Raw genomic sequence first — 19,319 nt, 5'->3', positions numbered from 1 at the left:
GGTTTTGAGACACAATGTACTGGGCTTTCCTCTCTCCCTCTCTATCTCTATTTCTTTCTCTAAATCTCTCTATCTCTCTGTATGTCTCTGTGTCCTCCTTTCCTCTTTTCCCCTTTTCTCTTCTATCTCTCTCTCTCTCGCTTCTTCTTCTTTCCACTTTTCCCCCTTTCCTATTTTCTTCATCTCTCTCTCTTTTCCTTTCTCTTTGTATCTCTCACTAATTTTTTTTCTCTCTTTTTGTGTCTCATTCCTCTTTTGTTTCTTTCCTCTCCTCTTCTGTATATCTCCTTTTTACTCCCTCTTTCTCCTTTCCTCTCTCTGTCTATTGCTCTCTGCCCTTTTCTCTTTCTTATTCCTTCTTCCTCCTTTCCGCTCTGTTTATTTTTTTTGCTTGTTCCATTCTCTCTCTCTCTCTCTCTCTCTCTCTCTCTCTCCTGACATCTCTTAGCATATAATCAGCCCCAAGCCATTACCTTTTCCAACTTTCTCTCTCCTTCGCCTTTCCTCCCTCTCTCTCTCTCATTCTTGTATAATGAGTCACCAGGCATGTGGTTCTAAACTGGGGAAATTAATATTCAGAAAATATTATTTTAACATCCAGTGTCACACACACACATCCACACAACTTAAGTGGATTAGGGTGTAATGTAACCATTCTGATCCATACATGACCCCCACATCGGCCTTCACGAGCCACGATTGTGTCGAACATGATCGGAGTAAAGCCCAGTTCAGCCGACAAAATACACACTGAATTACACACAGTACGCTCCAGAGCTACTTCAGCACACAAACACACACTGGATGATCCCTAATTTCCCCCCAAAAGAACAGCTGTATTTCACTGGTGTTTGGAGAATGTTCCTCACTTCAACTCATCCCAAAGGAGTTCAATGGGGCTCCATCGAACAACTCATCTCAAAGGAGTTCAATGGGGCTCCATCGAACAACTCATCCCAAAGTAATTTAACAAAGCTCTATTAATCAACTCATCCCAAAGGAATTTAACAGAGCTCTATTAATCAACTCATCCCAAAGGAATTTAACAGAGCTCTATTAATCAACTCATCCCAAAGGAATTTAACAGAGCTCTATTAATCAACTCATCCCAAAGGGGTTCAGTGGACCTCCATCAATTCAGCTCATCCCAAAGGAGTTCAATGGGGTTCTGTTGATCAACTCCTCCCAAAGGAAGTTTAAGGAGTCCCATTAACTAACTCATCCCAAATGAGTTCAATGGGGCTCCATTAGTTAACTCAGTTCAAGAAAATGCACTGAAGTTCCATCACCCCAACTGATCCAATGGGGATCCAGTGGGGCTCCATTAATCAACTTAGCCCAAAGAAATGTAATGGAGCTCTGTTATTTCAACTCATTCCCAAAGGAGTACAATGGGGCTCCATCAATCAACTCAGCCCAAATTAGTTAAATGGGGCTTCATCGATTAACTCAACCCAAAGGAGTTTGATAAAACTTAATCAAGCAACTCAGTTCAAAGGTTCACTTCAACTCCCAAAGGGCTTTAGTGGTGTTTTATTACTCCAACTATTCAACAGGAGTTTCAGTGGAGTTTCAACTCTCCAACACATCCCAAAGGACTTAAACGGAGCTCCATCTGGGACTGGATAGGTGAAAAGATTAAGCCTGACAGAGAAGGTCAGCACAAGATGAAACTGAGATATAAGAGAGAAATTAAGGGTGGTGGAAAAAGGATGGATGAATAATTGGAGAGTGAGAGACATTTACATTAGGATACTACTCAGTGATGCAGACACACACACACACACACACACACACACACACACACACACACATACCAATAATGCATGCCTATTTAAAGATCTGGGCTTATGAGATGTTTCCAAAGTACCTTAAAACACACACACAAAGTTTTGGCTGCCTTAGTTCCCAGCAATTTCACACCATCGTGGCATTCCTCAATCTGGCTTTAAAGAACAAACCTGAAACACACACCATCTGGGCCGTTCGTAAAGGAACACGTACACACACACACTGCTGGAATGTGTTCAAGGATAGCTGCTCTTTCTGGTGATGTTTTAATGCCAGGTTTTAATGGCTTCATTACTCCGTTCTCTCGCTCTTTTGAAGGTGCAGGGAGGACTAAACCTGCCATAAAGTTCTTAAAGTGAAAGAGTATTAAAAATTTTTCATGAAGTCAATATGTTTTAAAAACAAAACACATGCACGCTCAATGGCCGCCGATTAAGCCTGCCCTAAAACCCACCGAAGATGAGATTGAGTGAACCTTTACTCTACTTTTTTTTTTATAGATATAAGAAATTATAGATTCCTGAATAAACCAAGCCTGATGCGTCAACAACGACCCCATCTTTCCAGATCGAGCTCAGTCACTTCAATCAGGTGTTTAGTGTCATTAAATGTTCCTGAACGTTTCTTGTATAGATGTAAAAATCAGATAAAACAACCAAAAATGTACTTTTCCTGACCTGAATAAAACAAAGGGGTGTCAACGAGGGATGACGATTCAAAGGAGGAAGCTCTGACAATTAAGTCAGCTAGCTAACAGAAATCACTAATGGCTAGGAAAATTACCACTGCAGCTTACCTAGGAAACGCTACATTTACATTTATACATTTTTAACCAATCTAAGTTGAAGATTAAGAAAACAAACAAAAGGCTCTTTAACAGGTGAATTCTTTGGAAATGAGTGTAGCTAGCCAGCTTATACTGATGTTAACTGAGGACCTTCAACAAGCTAGATGACTGGCGGACACCAAAGCAAGCTAGCAAGGTTATTGCCTAACACTGCTACAGTTCTTTGACGTGAATGATTTTGAGTGAGGTTCAAAAACAAAAGGAGGGGTCACTTTTAAAAGGAGAACGCTCCGACAGCTACCTAGATAACATAACTCAGTAATGCCAATAAGCCAGAACGTCTGCAAACGTTGGTATTTGGTTTGCCATTGCAGTAAAAGGTGGAAAAAACTTGACTTTAGTGTTTTGTCATGTGGCTGCAAATCAAGTTTCACCTCGTTAGATTACAATAAAGAATGAACGAATGTCAGTCAGCGACCCTTCTGTTGACCACATGGCATTAAGTGAGGTTCATCTGTGGGGTTGCAACTGAATATTATTGGCAAAGTATCTACTATGTTCATCATAAAAAAACGTGCAATAGCTAAAGTTAGCATGAGGCCACAATATTAGCTACAGGAAAGCTAGAGTAAAGGTAAAGGTGCACGTATTTGGCACTGTATGTACAGCGAAATGTGTCCTACGCACTTAACCCATCTGAGTACACACACACCCAGAGCGGTGGGCAGCCAACTCCAGCTCCCGGGGAGCAGAGAAGGCAAAGGGCCTTGCTCAAGGGCTGAGCCACCACTGCCCACCAATTTGACAAGTTTTTTAAAATACAATTTTAAAATAAATGCTTTAGGAATGCCCAGGGGGTTAATGTGAATAAAAACAGCATATCCTAAACTCATTCCAGCTGTTGTTTAAAACATTTTTTTTACATTATTATACATAAGCCATATATTTAATGTAGATTAATAACTTTTTTTAATCTACAAAATTTTATTGGAATCTGCCTTTAGTTATTGTGATGCTCGCCACAGACTCCCACAAGGCCAGAGATATTTATGTTTCATATTTAAGTCCTTTAAATGTGTTTTTATTATTTTTATTATTATTATTATCAAACATACTATATATTTTATTCATTTACATTTCTTAAAACGTTACAGTATGAAGCAGTTTATTTTTGCATCCCCCTTTTTTACATGAATGAAAAATGACATTATAAAAGTGCCAAAAACTTATAAACCATTTTAAGTTTTGTAAAGTATTATTTGTATTATTATAATTATTATTATTTTTATTCAGGTACTTCTGACCTATTTATTCATTACATTTGTGTTGTAACTGTTTCTACATTTTCATTCAACATTCAACATTTACATTATAACATTCATATTCTACAAATACAACACCTAAAAGTAAAGAAAGTGAAGGAGAGTTTATCCCGTTGTCATTCTTTAGACCGAGGATAGATGTGAAGCCAGTGTCGCAGGCTGTTCCGCACCTGTCTGTAATTTGGCAGCTTCTCTCCTCCACCTGCTCCCTCACTCTTTTCTCTCTGTTTTTCTTTCTCCTTTTTTTCCTCTCCCTCACTTTGTTCCCGGTTTGTTGCCCGGTGCTGAGAGCAGTGTGTCTTTACACAAGTCCAATTTAGAACAAACCACAAACCACATCAAACACAGAGAGAGAGAGAGACGGAGAGAGACAGAGAGAGGGAGAGAGAGAGAGAGCCTTCACATCTGTTCTCCAGCCTGAGTGACACACTCTTAAACCAACACGACCATCCATCAGACAGTGATGAAGAGAGCGAGCGAACGACTGCAAGGGATGGAGGGATGAAGGTGAATGAGTTTGTTAAGTGAGAGTGATGTGTCCAATCAAATCCATCCGTCAGTAATGAGCTCCATCGCACACACACACACACACACACACACATTCTGCATCACTACTCAGACTTTCCTTTATCAGTCTACACGCAAACAAACACACATGCATGCACATAAACCTTCCATCACTCAAACGTTCCATTAATATCAGTCTTCACACACTCACCCTTCGCACACACACAGTCCCTCAAGCGTTCCTTTAATATCAGCGCTTCTGATGCCTCGCTAGCATTTATTAATAATAATAAAAAAACAATATCTTGTGACATGTGCCATCCATATGGAACTTTCTACAGTTACTGAAATTCACTTTTAATTTCCGGAGATATCTGACGGCATACTGCACTCATTCCAGGCAAATAAGACAAATTCAGTAAACCAGCATCAATCAGCCACAACGCAAACGTCACAAGCAAACACTAAACACACTCCGACTGCCCCCGCCCAGCGTTTGATCTTCAGTGGAATATTCTGACCTCCTTCAGTATTTTAGGAGGGTTTGTTCTCTTCCCAAAACTATTCATGTTTGGAACAAGAAAGCAAATGTTCCTGTAGAGTTTTAAAGCAGAGGAGAACTGGGGCTCAAATCTTTTGTAAATGTACGTCTTTAAATGCCAATATTTCTGTCAATAAATATGTCATTAACGATGTATTGGAATAAAACAATTCACAACAACTCATATTTTTTACTTTACACATGAAAAATGTATGTACACAAACCCTTTGGAACTCCTGCACTGATTACTAATCAAATGGAGTTGGTCTGATTGTTATCTAAGTCTAACTAAACTTATACTTGTGAAGCCTTCCACTGTTCTCCTGTATTTTACCCCCTCTCTTCCACTGTCCTCCTGTATAAACATTTTCCTGTAAATTTCCCATATTCGTAACCTTTCTAAACAAGGATTGTGGTAACGTTGGCATTTGCTCATTTTCTCAGGAAGGAAGGTGACAGTATGTAGAACACTAGCTGTAACATCCACCAAGAAAATCTTCAATCAAACGGCACCAGCCTATGGAAGAAGAAAGCCCGATCCCACCAGATGCAGTAAATGAGCCGCACTGTGTTTTCATTTCTATAATCCAGAGATGTTCACAGCATTTCGCTTTTAACCAGGCGTCTAATTCCTAATTGTAGTCACTTACTGTAGGAACTAGTTACCCAATCCATCGCTGGGTAAAGAAGGGTTTTTTGAAAAGCAAGGGGCTTTCTGGGGGTGATATAAGGGTTCACTGTGTGTAGTACGGTCTAAAATGTAGGGGTATGTGGACAGTGATTGTGATAAATGTCCCTTCAAATCTTAACATTGACAGACATGACTAAAGCAATAGCACACATACAGTTCTACTGTTCACGACTTTCGCTGAGTACATTGAATAAACATCCAGAGTGCAGGCTGAAAAAAGTAAGTGAATCTCTGTGTTCATGACTTCTCCAATTGCTAATTGGAACAAGGTGTTTCAGTTAGGGAGATGAGATTGGGAATGTGGGTTTCACAGGTGCTTTGGCCAGTAAATGAAGGCACACAAAGCAAAGCCTGGTTACTCACAAAAGATTCATTCATCTGAACCATGCCTTGATGTAAATAACCTTGTTACATCATTGTAGAAATATGTACTGTTTCTGTAATACAGAGACCTGCTGTGTAGTTATTTCTATAGTCTCCTGCCAATGAACATCACTTTTTTACATGCCACTCAGGACCTCAGTCCAAGTAAAGTTGCGGATGGCCTCATGACCATCTCCGATTTGCTTAATGTAATAAATGCTTTAAATTTTGTAGAGACTTTATAAAATAATAGTTGCCATAATTCTTGCAGTAGACATTTGAATGTTGCTAAAAAATACTTGGCTTGGGTTTGGATTATTTTTGGGTTTAAAATGCATTTAAACAAGCAAGGCAGACTATGGAGAGGCCTATGTTGTTAAAAATATTTTTACTGGATTGGAGAAAAGGTGGTCCTCTGTATCTCTAGACTAAAGTAAATTAACAGTTTCAAAGGATGATAAGTAAGTAATAAGTAATAATCAGAAATGCCAGAGGAAAGAGCACAATTTAGCTAAAAAATTCACAGAACCTAAAGTATAGTGGTATATTGTTTGCACATAGTAATTCAAATTAAGCCATGTCGAAGTTTTAATGCCTCTATTTCTCAAAAAAATGAATGAAGACAAAACACTATTTTAAGTTAGTACCTGAGCAAATCTCTAAATACGGAGTAAATACGAACCCTTTCTGAAATCTAGTGAAACCTTTAGGTGAATCTACACAGTGGGCAAACACATCAATTTACAGTACACTACAGTCAGTGGCAGACATTTCCTTCTGCATGTTTCAAACCTAAAATAAAGAGGAAGGAAGTGTATGAATAGAGATGAACTGGAACAGTGGTTTTGTCTTTAAGTGTGTGGGAATCCGTCGCTTTGTCCTGGTAGGAGCAGTTTGTGGATTTGCTGCATTAGACTTTACAAGTGTGATGAGTTCCAGGGCTTCTACGGTTGGTTTACGTTTACACAAACACACACGCTTCCCATTTAGTATTTGGGTTCACTCTTTGGTAACAAATGCAAAGAAGAATCTGTGTTTCTCAACGTCACCGTCCAAATCCAGACAAAAAAAAAAACCAAACCAAAAAACTGCTCTATATGAACTTTCCATTCCAAACTGATTCCAAACAGGGTTGCCTTACACTAGCTAAGGTGTGTTTGTATGTCTTGAGTCTTGATGTTAGTGTTAAGACTCTAGCTGACATTGCTCGACAGGTTCCAACATATTTCTCCATTAGAGACGCCACTCACTCATCAAAGGTTACTGATGGAAATATAATCAGGGCTGATTTCTCTTTCTCTCTCAGACACACACAATTTGAGGTCTAATCTGTGTGCATTTCGTTGTGCCACATGGAGTCAATTATGTACAACTCGATATGATTCTCAGAGGACCATCACAAAATACTGAATTGTTCAGTCCAAAAACAAACAAGCCAACATTATCTTATTGAATCGAGATTGCATTACACGCACACTGTATTTGGCTGACGTCTATGGCTGCTAAGTGCTTTAGTTTGTCAGGGCTGTAGTCAGTTCCTCCTCCTTTTCTTTTCACCATCCCTTCCTCTCACTGCCACACACAAATTTGCTAATGACAACTAGCACACTTGCTTTTGTTAAATAAGCCAAGTACTAAATAACTACCAAACAATACTCAAAGAGCTACACATTAAACACAACTTAAATAACTCCATTATGACTCAAAAAACAACTACCGAACTAAATTCAAATCACTTTACACACGTTACAACTTAGCAGGGATCCAATACATTTGCCTGACTCAAATAACTTGATTAATATTGACAAAACCAATTAGACACTACCATATTATTAGTAGTTGAATATATGAATGTTGTGTATTGGTACAACTGGAATAGGTCCCATAAATAAACCACATTAGTCAATAGCAAACCATTTTGGTAAAAGAGGGTGAAAACAAACGAAAATCACACATTTCGCCACTATTGCCTCACAAACCAGACCCAAAAGGACAAAAAGAAAAGAAAGTCAGAATGTTTAGCCGGAGAAAACCACTAAAAGAACAGCAGTATATTCACTAAACACACAAGCCGAGAAAACCCTGAGAACACCACTTCTCCACTAACCACAAACTACAAATGACCCATCACTGAGCAGCACTGGTTCCTAGGACATCAGTGAAACCCCGCTGTGTTTGGCATGCTAATTATGGAGTGCAACTGGCTTAGCATACCATTACTTGGTTAGCTTGTAGAACAACATGTGTGTGTGAAGTTGTGTGTAAAACCGTGAGTGTGAATCAGTGGGTAAAACACTGTGATGAGTCTGTAAACTGTAGGAGTTGTGATGAAGAGTTTGCAAACTGTACGAGTTGTGATAAAAAGTGTATAAACTGTACAAATTGTGATGAAGAGCGTATAAAGTGTAGGGGTTGTGATGAAGAGTTTATAAACTGTAGGAGTTATGATGAGTTTGCAAACTTTACGAGTTGTGATGAAGAGCGCATACAGTGTAGGGGTTGTGATGAAGAGCGTATAAAGTGTAGGGGTTGTGATGAAGAGTTTATCAACTGTAGGAGTTGTGATGAAGAGTGTAAAAACTGTACGAGTTGTGATGAAGAGTTTGCGATGAAGAGTTTATAAACTGTACGAGTTGTGATGAAGAGTTTGCGATGAACAGTTTATAAACTGTACGAGTTGTGATGAAGAGTGTATAAACTGTAGGAGTTGTGATGAAGAGTGTATAAACTGTAGGAGTTGTGATGAAGAGCGTATAAAGTGTAGGAGTTGTGATGAAGAGAGTATAAAGTGTAGGGGTTGTGATGAAGAGTGTATAAACTGTAGGAGTTGTGATGAAGAGAGTATAAAGTGTAGGAGTTGTGATGAAGAGAGTATAAAGTGTAGGGGTTGTGATGAGTTTGCGATGAAGAGTTTATAAACTGTAGGAGTTGTGATGAAGAGTGTATAAAGTGTAGGAGTTGTGATGAAGAGAGTATAAAGTGTAGGGGTTGTGATGAAGAGTGTATAAACTGTAGGAGTTGTGATGAAGAGCGTATAAAGTGTAGGAGTTGTGATGAAGGGAGTATAAAGTGTAGGGGTTGTGATGAGTTTGCGATGAAGAGTTTATAAACTGTAGGAGTTGTGATGAAGAGTGTATAAAGTGTAGGAGTTGTGATGAAGAGCGTATAAAGTGTAGTAGTTGCGATGAAGAGCGTATAAAGTGTAGGGGTTGTGAAGAAGAGTTTGTGATGAAGAGTTTATAAAGTGTAGGAGTTGTGATGAAGAGTTTATAAACTATAGGAGTTGTGATGAAGAGTTCATAAAATGTAGGAGTTGTGATGAAGAGCGTATAAAGTGTAGGAGTTGTGATTAAGAGCGTATAAAGTGTAGGAGTTGTGATGAAGAGTTTATAAACTATAGGAGTTGTGATGAAAAAACAAATCCAACCTCATTATTAAAAATTGTTGAAAAACGTTAAGTTAAACATGTGTGTTATTACCCGTCATGTCTAATTTGTCCATTTCGACTGATTTTCCACTTCATTATTTTTCAGAACTACCGCTTTAAAGCCATCAGCAGTCCCTCCTGACCTTCTAATGACCTTTTGACCCGTGGCTGGAGCGCGCTCAGACAATGTCTGGGTCTGGTGTTCTGAGGCTCTTTTGAAGAGTTCTAACTCACAAACCTCAAAACCAGACATGCTTTGGGTCGGACAGATGCCATTTTCTACACACACACACACACACACATATGCACACACACATATAACAACAGTGGGAATTTTTGGGAAAAAATTGGTTTATTACACTTCGAACAAAAATGCACTTCTCAGCCACAACACAGAGAATGCATTAACACCCCACCCCCACCCTCCGCACCAAACACACACACATTCTCTCACACATAGGGTTACCTAGGGACAGTTAGTCTCTATGGGTCCTAATTCAGTCAGACTACAGTCATATCCAATCAACCAACACGCGCGCACACACACACACACACACACAATTCTTTTGAATACCTCAATTAGATTTGTACAATATTGACAAAATTACATTATACACATTACAATTACTCTGCTACATACTGTGATAAAGCACTGCATATTATGATTATGATGATACATTCTGTGATCCTGCATATTGCAATAATGGTGTTGCATACTGCCATTACAGTGTTGCATATTGTGATTTAAGCACTGCATATTATGATTATGGTGTTGAATATGGTAAAGCTGCATATTGTGATTATGGTGTTAAATAAGGTAAAGCTGCATATTGTGATTATGGTGTTGAATATGGTAAAGCTGCATATTGTGATTATGGTGTTGAATACAGTAAAGCTGCGTATTGTGATTATGGTGTTAAATATGGTAAAGCTGCATATTGTGATTATGGTGTTGAATACAGTAAAGCTGCATGTTGTGATTATGGTGTTGAATACAGTAAAGCTGCATATTGTGATTATGGTGTTGAATACGGTAAAGCTGCATATTGTGATTATGGTGTTGAATACGGTAAAGCTGCATATTGTGATTATGGTGTTGAATACAGTAAAGCTGCATATTATGATTATGGTGTTGAATATGGTAAAGCTGCATATTGTGATTATGGTGTTAAATATGGTAAAGCTGCATATTGTGATTATGGTGTTAAATATGGTGAAGCTGCATATTGTGATTATGGTGTTGAATACAGTAAAGCTGCATATTATGATTATGATGTTGAATACAGTAAAGCTGCATATTGTGATTATGGTGTTGAATACGGTAAAGCTGCATATTATGATTATGGTGTTGAATACAGTAAAGCTGCATATTGTGATTATGGTGTTGAATACAGTAAAGCTGCATATTGTGATTATGGTGTTGAATATGGTGAAGCTGCATATTGTGATTATGGTGTTGAATATGATAAAGCTGCATATTGTGATTATGGTGTTGAATATGGTAAAGCTGCATATTGTGATTATGGTGTTGAATACGGTAAAGCTGCATATTGTGATTATGGTGTTGAATACAGTAAAGCTGCATATTGTGATTATGGTGTTGAATACAGTAAAGCTGCATATTGTGATTATGGTGTTGCATATTGTAAAGCTGAATTTAATGAGATGGCATTCAGAGCAGTGTTTGGATCAGTAAGAGCTTATCATCATCTTTTAAAATCAGTAAAGATACACACACACCTACACTGGTGTGTGAGGTGTACTACTGTTGATGTCTTTAATTCTTCAAGGGTAGCAGTTCAGAAAAACTGAATGTTAGGTCACCTTCATTACAGATAATAAGGATAATCAGAACAGCAGCACTCAGAAATCAGCTTATTAACGGGAATCACTGAACATACATCGTACACTGTGATTGGTTAAAAAGCTGTGCATATTTTTTTTTTTTAATGCACATAGCAGTGATATAAGGGTCACGCAGTTATGGTTGACAAAAATACACAGTAATGTATAACATCAATATACATACATATTCATGTCCAGAGAGTGACCACTGTTCTAAAATGTTCAGTGTGTGTGTGTGTCCACATGTGTTCACAGTTAATGCCGATGTTTCTGTTGCTTTGCTCTTTGTTTGTCGTCATCTCTTTAAGATCAATCCAAACTTTCACTCTCTCTCTGTCTCTCTCCCTCTTTCTTCTCTTCTTTCACTGCCTCTATGCAACTTTTATGCTTTGGTTACCAAACTCTCTCTCTTACACACACACACACACACACACATCTGTGCGCTGGCTCTAATTTTAAATAGATGCAGCTGTTAACAACTCTGCTATTAAAGTTAGGCAAATATACTCTCGCTCTCTCTCTCTCTCTCTCTCTCCCCCTCTCTCCACCTGTTTGATGTGTAGGATCCCTCATTAGGGATCACTCTCTAGTGCGCACAGAGCTGAGCCCATATGGAGCTTGCTCAGTACAGCAGTTCAGGTCATGTGTCCCTGATCTGAGCGAGCAGAGCTGTGGAGTAAAGCACCCCTCACTAAAGAACCAATCTCAGAGTTTAGGGCTTTGGCACTATCAGCTTTAACAAAGCGGAAAGCAAACCTCACCTCAAAGCTCCTTTCATGCTTACAAACACATTGTATCTCCAGAACTTTCAATAGAAGTCGATTCTACATTTTAGAGCCTTTATTGTGGTCCATTTATTGTGACAATTTAACACAATATAAAGAGCAATGGCCAAATTCATACAATGTCAAAAAAAGGGTGACAGCGACAATGTACACCATGACTATGTGAGTCAGAAGCTGGGCTCCCATCAACTTAAAGAGTACATCCTATTTGGTCTCTGTATATTTGTGTCATTTCTGTGACACAGATGGAATTTGGCTTCCACTTTCTTCTCATCCGTGCAATGAACACACACATACACACCAGTGAAACACACACAGTGGACAGTGAGCACACGTGCCCGGAGCGGTGGGCAGCCATTGCTGCAGCGCCCGGGAAGCAGAGAGGGTGAAGGGCCTTGCTCAAGGGCCCAACAGCGACAGCCATCAATAGCCTGTCATCAATAGCCGGGAGCTCTAACTGCTTAGCCACCACTGCATGTTAGGGGGTTTGATAATGAGTGTGAAGAGGCGGGGTTTCGTGAGGCAGGCAAGGTACTCTGTAAAGTGATCAGACGCTGTTCTGCTTCGCACGCCGTGGCAGCGATCAGCAAGTGCTTCAACATTCATAAGAACGCCGCCCGCAGCTACACAATAGAGGAAAATCCTCACTGCTACTGACTGCTGTTTCTCTGGGCTTTGGTGAAGGCAGTGTTAGGATGAGGAGTGTTCATGCCCACGTGGGGAATCGAACTCCAGCCTGACGCATGTAAGAGAGTGATGTCACTACCTATCAATCTGTCAATCTGACCTTCAGCTTGCTCTCCTGTTTCAGCATGCCCACTGTAACGACCAGGTCATGTGACCCTCCCTACAAGGGCAGACAAGAGTGTGTGTGTGTGTGTGTGTGTGTGTGTGTATAATGTTCTATGTAGTAATTACTGACTGGTTGTAATAAGGTGATATCCTGTTGTAAAGGAATCCCACACATTCCCTGTTTTAATAAGCTGTGTGTGAGTGTGTGTGTGCGAGACAGAGAGAAAGATATCACACTGTGCTCTGGCGAAATGCCACAGTGCCCTGGAGGAGGAGAAAGAACAAGAGAGACATGGAAAGAAAGCGGGAGAGAGAGAGAGAGAGAGAGAGAAAGAAAGAAAGAAAGAGAGACATAGAGGGAGGGGGTAGACGAGAAAGAGGACAAGTAAAAGACAAAAAGAGAGAGTTAGAGAGGACAAAGAGAGATACAGAGCAAGAGAGAGACAGAGAGAGAGAGAAAGATGGAGAGAGAGAGAGAGAGAGAGAGAGAGAGAGAGAGAGAGAGAGAGAAATATGTATACAGAGTTAAGTGTTAAATAGAAAAGAAAGCAAAGCCAAACAAGAGGTGTGTGTATGTGTGTGTCTGTCGGTCTGTGTGAAAGACAGACATTTGCCCTGAAGTTAAGAAGTTTGGTTAGCATTAGCGTTAGCACAAGCACCATATTAACCCAATAACAGCATCTGTCTGTCGGTAACCAGACCCATCTGTGTGTGTATGTTTGTCTGTGTGTGTGTGTGTGTGTGTGTGTGTGTGTGTGTGTGTGTGTGTGTGTGTGTGTGTAATAACCCACAGATGGAAGTTTCTCACAGGAGTGTAGCGGAGGTGCCTGCAGACAGCCCAGTCCTGAGTGTAAGTGTGTTTGTGTTTGTGTGTGTGTATGTCTGTGTGTATGTGCGTGTGTGTGTGTGTGTGCATGTGTGTGTGTGTTTTGTCTTTTCCTTTGTCTCTTTTCCATCCCTCCAGCCAACATACTAATACACACACACACACACGCTAACAAGATACTAATGTTATTTATGCAAATATGTGTGTGTACGTGTCTGTGTGTGTGTGTGTGTGTGTGTGTGTGTGTGTGTGTGTGTGTATACACTCGTTCTGACATGTGTCTTCAGGTCATTCATGCCACTCTGCCAAGCCTCTGACGCACAACACACACACACACATTTCCTGAATCCAACAGGTGGAATTACAGTGACTGAGGTCTTAGTCATGCTTTATAGGTTAACACACACACACACACAGTGCGGTCAGGGTGCGTGCCTCATTATTAAACTCTGACAGATTAACAACACTGAACCCTCCCTCCATCAATCATCAGTCGTCACGGTAACACACCGTTCTAAAAACAGAGGTGCGACATGCACCACTGCAGCACCCACACCCGTGCACCCAGACCCAGCAAGCATGTAGAGTGTGTGTTCTGAAACGCAGAGATCAAACTCTGAAGCCAGTGAAGCTCAGAGATCAATCAATATGAAATAGAATTAATACACATATATATGTCTGCATATGAGTATGTGTGCAAATGTGCATGTCTGTGTGTATGTGCGTGTATGTGCATATGCATATGTGTGTGATTGTGCATATGTGTGCATATGCATATTATGTGTGTGTATGTGCATGTTTGTACATGTGTATGTATGTGCCTATGTGCATGTGTGTGTTTGTGCATATGTGTATGTGTGTGTATGTGCATGTGTGTGTTTGTGCATATGTTTATGTGCATGTGTATGTACGTGCATTTGTGTATGTGCATATTTGAAAGTGTGTATGTAATTGTGTATCTGCTGCACTTCATCGAATTAAACCAGTCTAATCACACTGTTTGAATTGAAACTTGCAGCTGATCAGTGTTTATTAAGCACTAACAGTCTCCTCTATATGCTTAGAAAAGCATATTCTTATCATAATAACACACTTCATCACAATATGATAAAATATTGCCCAGCTCTACCAGAAAGCATCTCAGATGGCATAACACGTTGAAACTTGAGGCGGATGGGCTACTACAGCAGAAGACCACATTGGATTCCACTTCTCTCAGCCAAGAACAGAAAGCTGCAGCTGCAGTGGGCACAGGTTCACCAAAAGCGGACAGTTGTGGACTAAATAACTGAAAAAAATGCAGCCTAGTCTGATGGATCTTGCTGAGAAACAGATGGTAGGGTCAGCATTTGCTCAAATCCATGGACCCAACTTGCCTTGTATCAACAGTCCAGGCTGATGGAGGTTGTATAATGGTGTGGGGAATGGCCACCACCACCATTTTTATAGCACACTTTGGGCTTGTTTGTGCTTCCCTTCAGGGCCACAATTTAGTTACAGTCTTCTAAAAGCTACTTACATGATGCATGATGCACCACATCACACAGCAAAAGTCTCTCAATCTGGCTTGTAAAATAATAAACTGCATGGTGCATGTATCTATAAAGGCCATTTATTTAAGGTACGAGATCTCAGTCTCAGGTAAAAAAAAAATGCCCAGATATGGTTTAAATGGTTTTACAACCTGTAAACCACTTGGTCCCGCGTGTGCTCAATCAGATTTTGATGAGCTTTACTCTGATTGGCTGATTTACAGTGACACGCTATGATAACTTTGCATTTAACACTGTAATTATGTTGGGTAAATATCCCTGCCAATGTGAGTTCTACATTACATTACATTCTGTTCATCTGTGCAGTTTGCCCGGCTAGCTGGATGGCCTTGGTCTGGAATGCTGCTAGATTAGAGTTAGTTTTCAGCTGAAAATACAACCTTTACATCTGGAAATAGGACTTTGGAACACTAAGCAACATTTCAGTTCTTTTTCTTCTTAGCCCAGGTAAGATGCTTCTGACGTTGTGTCTGGATCAGGAGTGGTTTGATAATAGCCCCTTTCTCAAAGACGTCATATGCATGTGCCTCAGTCAAGGCTCCTGCACCTTTTCCTACCACATTTCCTCCTTCCAGACAACTTTCCATTAATATGCTTTGATACAGCAATGCTTTTCAGCAATGACCCTCTGTGGCTGAGCCTCCTCTGAACAACTGCACAACTTGCATCGGCCACAAAATATCCCTAGTGTCTGTAGGCATGGATGTGTGTGTGCTGGTGCTGTAGCTGGTGTGTGTGTGTGTATGTGTGTGTGTGATCTGACACCGCTGACCCAATAATGCTGGTTTTGGTGCCCAACCTGAGAGAACGAGAACAAGCAGAGTTTGGAGATCAGCCAGAGCATTAGCTGATACTGCCTACACACACACACACACACACACTTCACTGACCCCGAGTGCGGGTGTGAATCAGCTCGTAACACTGATGTTACAGATGTTCTTCCAGCTGCTGCACACACAACCTTACAGGAAACTTCATACTGCAGGGCATTTACATACACACACATAATGCTTCTCTAAAGCTGCGGGCTTGTGCACAAAACGGGCAACTCTGAACATATTTCGGATACTACGACACACAGACACACATACACACTCTCTCATTTCTCTGTGTAACCAAACTCACAATGCACAGACACACAGCCATGTACATTTACCAGTACACTTTACTCACACACTGCACAAAGTATGGAAAGTACAGTAATTATTCAAAACTGCAAACTAGAAAACAGCTCAATACTCTTCAGACTTCCAGTTTTTAAATAAACTAAGAGTTCTAAGTTGATAAAAAGGGACTGAACCATGATTTACAATGTAGGACACTATTTTATGTACAGTGTATTAAAAACAGTATTTACAGTATAGTACAGTACTGCTTCATTTTCAGTCCAGTAAAAACAGTATTTACAGTGTAGTACAGTAGTGCTTCATTTACAATGTAGAAAATGAGTCATTTACAGCGTAGTAAATGAACTATCTTCAAATATAGTGTAGTAAAGCAAACCTATAATTTACAGTGTAGTAAAGTGATCCCATCATTTACAGTGTAGTAAAGTGGACCTATCATTTATAGTATAGTAAAGTAATCTAATCATTTACAGTGTAGTAGGGTAATCTAGTCATTTACAGTGTAATAAAGTAATCAAGTAATTTATAGTGTAGTAAAGTGAACCTATAAATTACAGTGTAGTAAAGTAATCTAGTCTTTTACAGTGTAGTAAAGTGATCCATTGTCATTTACAGTGTAGTTAAGTGATCTAGTCATTTACAGTGTAGTTAAGTGAACCACTGTCATTTACAGTGTAGTAAAGTGATCTGGTCATTTACAGTGTAGTTAAGTGAACCACTGTCATTTACAGTGTAGTTAAGTGAACCACTGTCATTTACAGTGTAGTAAAGTGATCTGGTCATTTACAGTGTAGTTAAGTGAACCACTGTCATTTACAGTGTAGTAAAGTGATCTAGTCATTTACAGTGCAGTAAAGTGATCTAGTCATGTACAGTGTAGTAAAGTGAACCATTGTCATTTACAGTGTAGTAAAGTGAACCATTGTCATGTACAGTGTAGTAAAGTGAACCATTGTCATTTACAGTGTAGTAAAGTGAACCATTGTCTTTTACAGTGTTATAAAGTGATCTAGTAATGTACAGTGTAGTAAAGTGAAGCACTGTCATTTCCGGTGTAGTAAAGTGAACTATTGTCATTTACAGAGTAGTAAAGCGAATCATTGTCATTTACAGTGTAGTAAAGTGATTTAGTCATTTACAGTGTAGTAAAGTGATCTATTCATTTACACTGTGGTTAGGTGAACCATTTTCATTTACAGTGCAGCAAAGTGATCTAGTCAGTTACAGTGTAGTAAAGTGAACCATTGTCATTTACAGTGTAGTTAAGTGATCTAGTCATGTACAGTGTAGTTAAGTAAAAATGAATTACTGTCACTTAAAGTGTTGTAAAGTGAAGTGTTATTATTTGCAGTGTAGTAAAGTGATCTAGTCAGTTACAGTGTAGTAAAGTGAACCATTGTCATTTACAGTGTAGTTAAGTGATCTAGTCATTTACAATGTAGTTAAGTGATCTAGTCATGTACAGTGTAGTTAAGTGATCTAGTCATGTACAGTGTAGTTAAGTGAAAATGAATTACTGAAAGTGAAGTGTTATTATTTGCGGTGTAGTAAAGTGAACTGCTATTTAATGTAGTAAACAATACCATTTTTATGTACAGTGCAGTAAAGTGAACTATATTAACTTACAGTGTAATAAACTATTTAATTTGCAATGCAGTAAAATATGCCATTATAATTTACAGCACATGAAATGGCCCTTAGTGTTCAGACCCTGAAGAGTAGGGTAAGCAGGAATATACTGGACACAGCAGAGGCTGCAGTACAGACTGTAAAAAACAAATGTCAACTTGGAATTCAGACCAATTCAGAAAAAAATGAAAATAGAAATAAAATGATCTGACATAAAATAGTTCTGTTTTGAGCACTAATGCAGCCAGTACAGCTGTGTACTTGGTATCTGTATCAAAATCTTAACTTAATCCTGATACAGTCACACACTTGAGACTCACGTACACACACTTACAGTCTGACACACCTACGTGTATACATGCACACAGAAGCGCATATATAGACGCGCATAAAGACAAAACCACGTGCACACAAACATTATGCGCGAATGCACGCGCACACACACACAAACACACACACACACACACACACACACACACACACAAAGTATATCTCGGAACAACTCTGGGCAACTCTGAACAAAAGGTTTGGGGGTAACAGCACACACGCGCGCGCACACACACACGCACTCTGGTTTACCTGCTCGTGCACTGTGTCCGTGTCTCTGCTCCTCTGCTGGGCCGTGATCTCGCGCCGGACCTGCGCGCGCAGCTCGGCGTAGCACGCGAGCGTCAGGATGTGCAGCGCGAGCGACACCGCGATCAGCGCCACGAGCCGCCTGCAGCCGCCGCACGCGCACGCGCCCTGCTCAGGCATGCTGACACTGCGAGTGACCGCGCGCGCGCTCCAGGATTCATATGCGTTAGTGAGTGAGTGTGTGAGTGAGTGAGTGAGCGTGGGTGTGAGTGACAGTGAGTGTGTATGAAAGAGAAAGGGAGAGAGAGGCTGATAACCTTTAGGGCGGACAGTCTATGGACACGCCCATCTCGCTTCTGATTGGGTGCGGTGGACGCGTCATACTGTTGGCGGTCCTTACGCTGAAAAGTCTCATCCACCCATCCACCCACACCCTTCCACACACACCCACACACACACCCACACAGATATTCACACCGGTGTATTGCAGTAACTAAAACTACTCTACTTCATACAATAACCCCTCTCCACCTCCATCCTTTTATTGCCTCTCTCTATCTTCTCTCTCTCTCTCTCTCTCTCTCTCTCTCTCTCTCTCTCTCTCTCTCTCTCTCACCCTCCCTCTCTCTCTCTCTCTCTCTTCTCTCTCTATCTCTCTCTCCCTCTCCCCCCACATATTTAAAGTGTTAGTATGGCTACAGTAGAGTGCAATACTGACACATGCAGAGTTTCTCTCATCCACATCTGACTGCATGAT

General features: G+C 40.2%; 1 protein-coding gene across 3 annotated transcripts in view; it reads right to left on the bottom strand.

Annotated features, from left to right (window-relative positions):
- Positions 1–18,742, bottom strand: part of eda (ectodysplasin A) — a 60,730-nt gene extending 41,988 nt beyond the window's left edge. For all 3 annotated transcript variants that reach the window (XM_072676671.1, XM_072676672.1, XM_072676673.1), the window contains exon 1: positions 18,566–18,742. In XM_072676671.1, the coding sequence (XP_072532772.1) occupies positions 18,566–18,742 (177 nt within the window). The remainder of the gene's footprint in view (positions 1–18,565) is intronic.
- Positions 18,743–19,319: the final 577 nt, after the last annotated feature.

This window comes from Salminus brasiliensis, chromosome 1, assembly GCF_030463535.1.
Source record: "Salminus brasiliensis chromosome 1, fSalBra1.hap2, whole genome shotgun sequence".
NCBI classification, from domain to species: domain Eukaryota; kingdom Metazoa; phylum Chordata; class Actinopteri; order Characiformes; family Bryconidae; genus Salminus; species Salminus brasiliensis.
The sequence above is the reverse complement of the archived record's forward strand: the minus strand, read 5'-3'. Positions and strand labels throughout refer to the sequence as shown.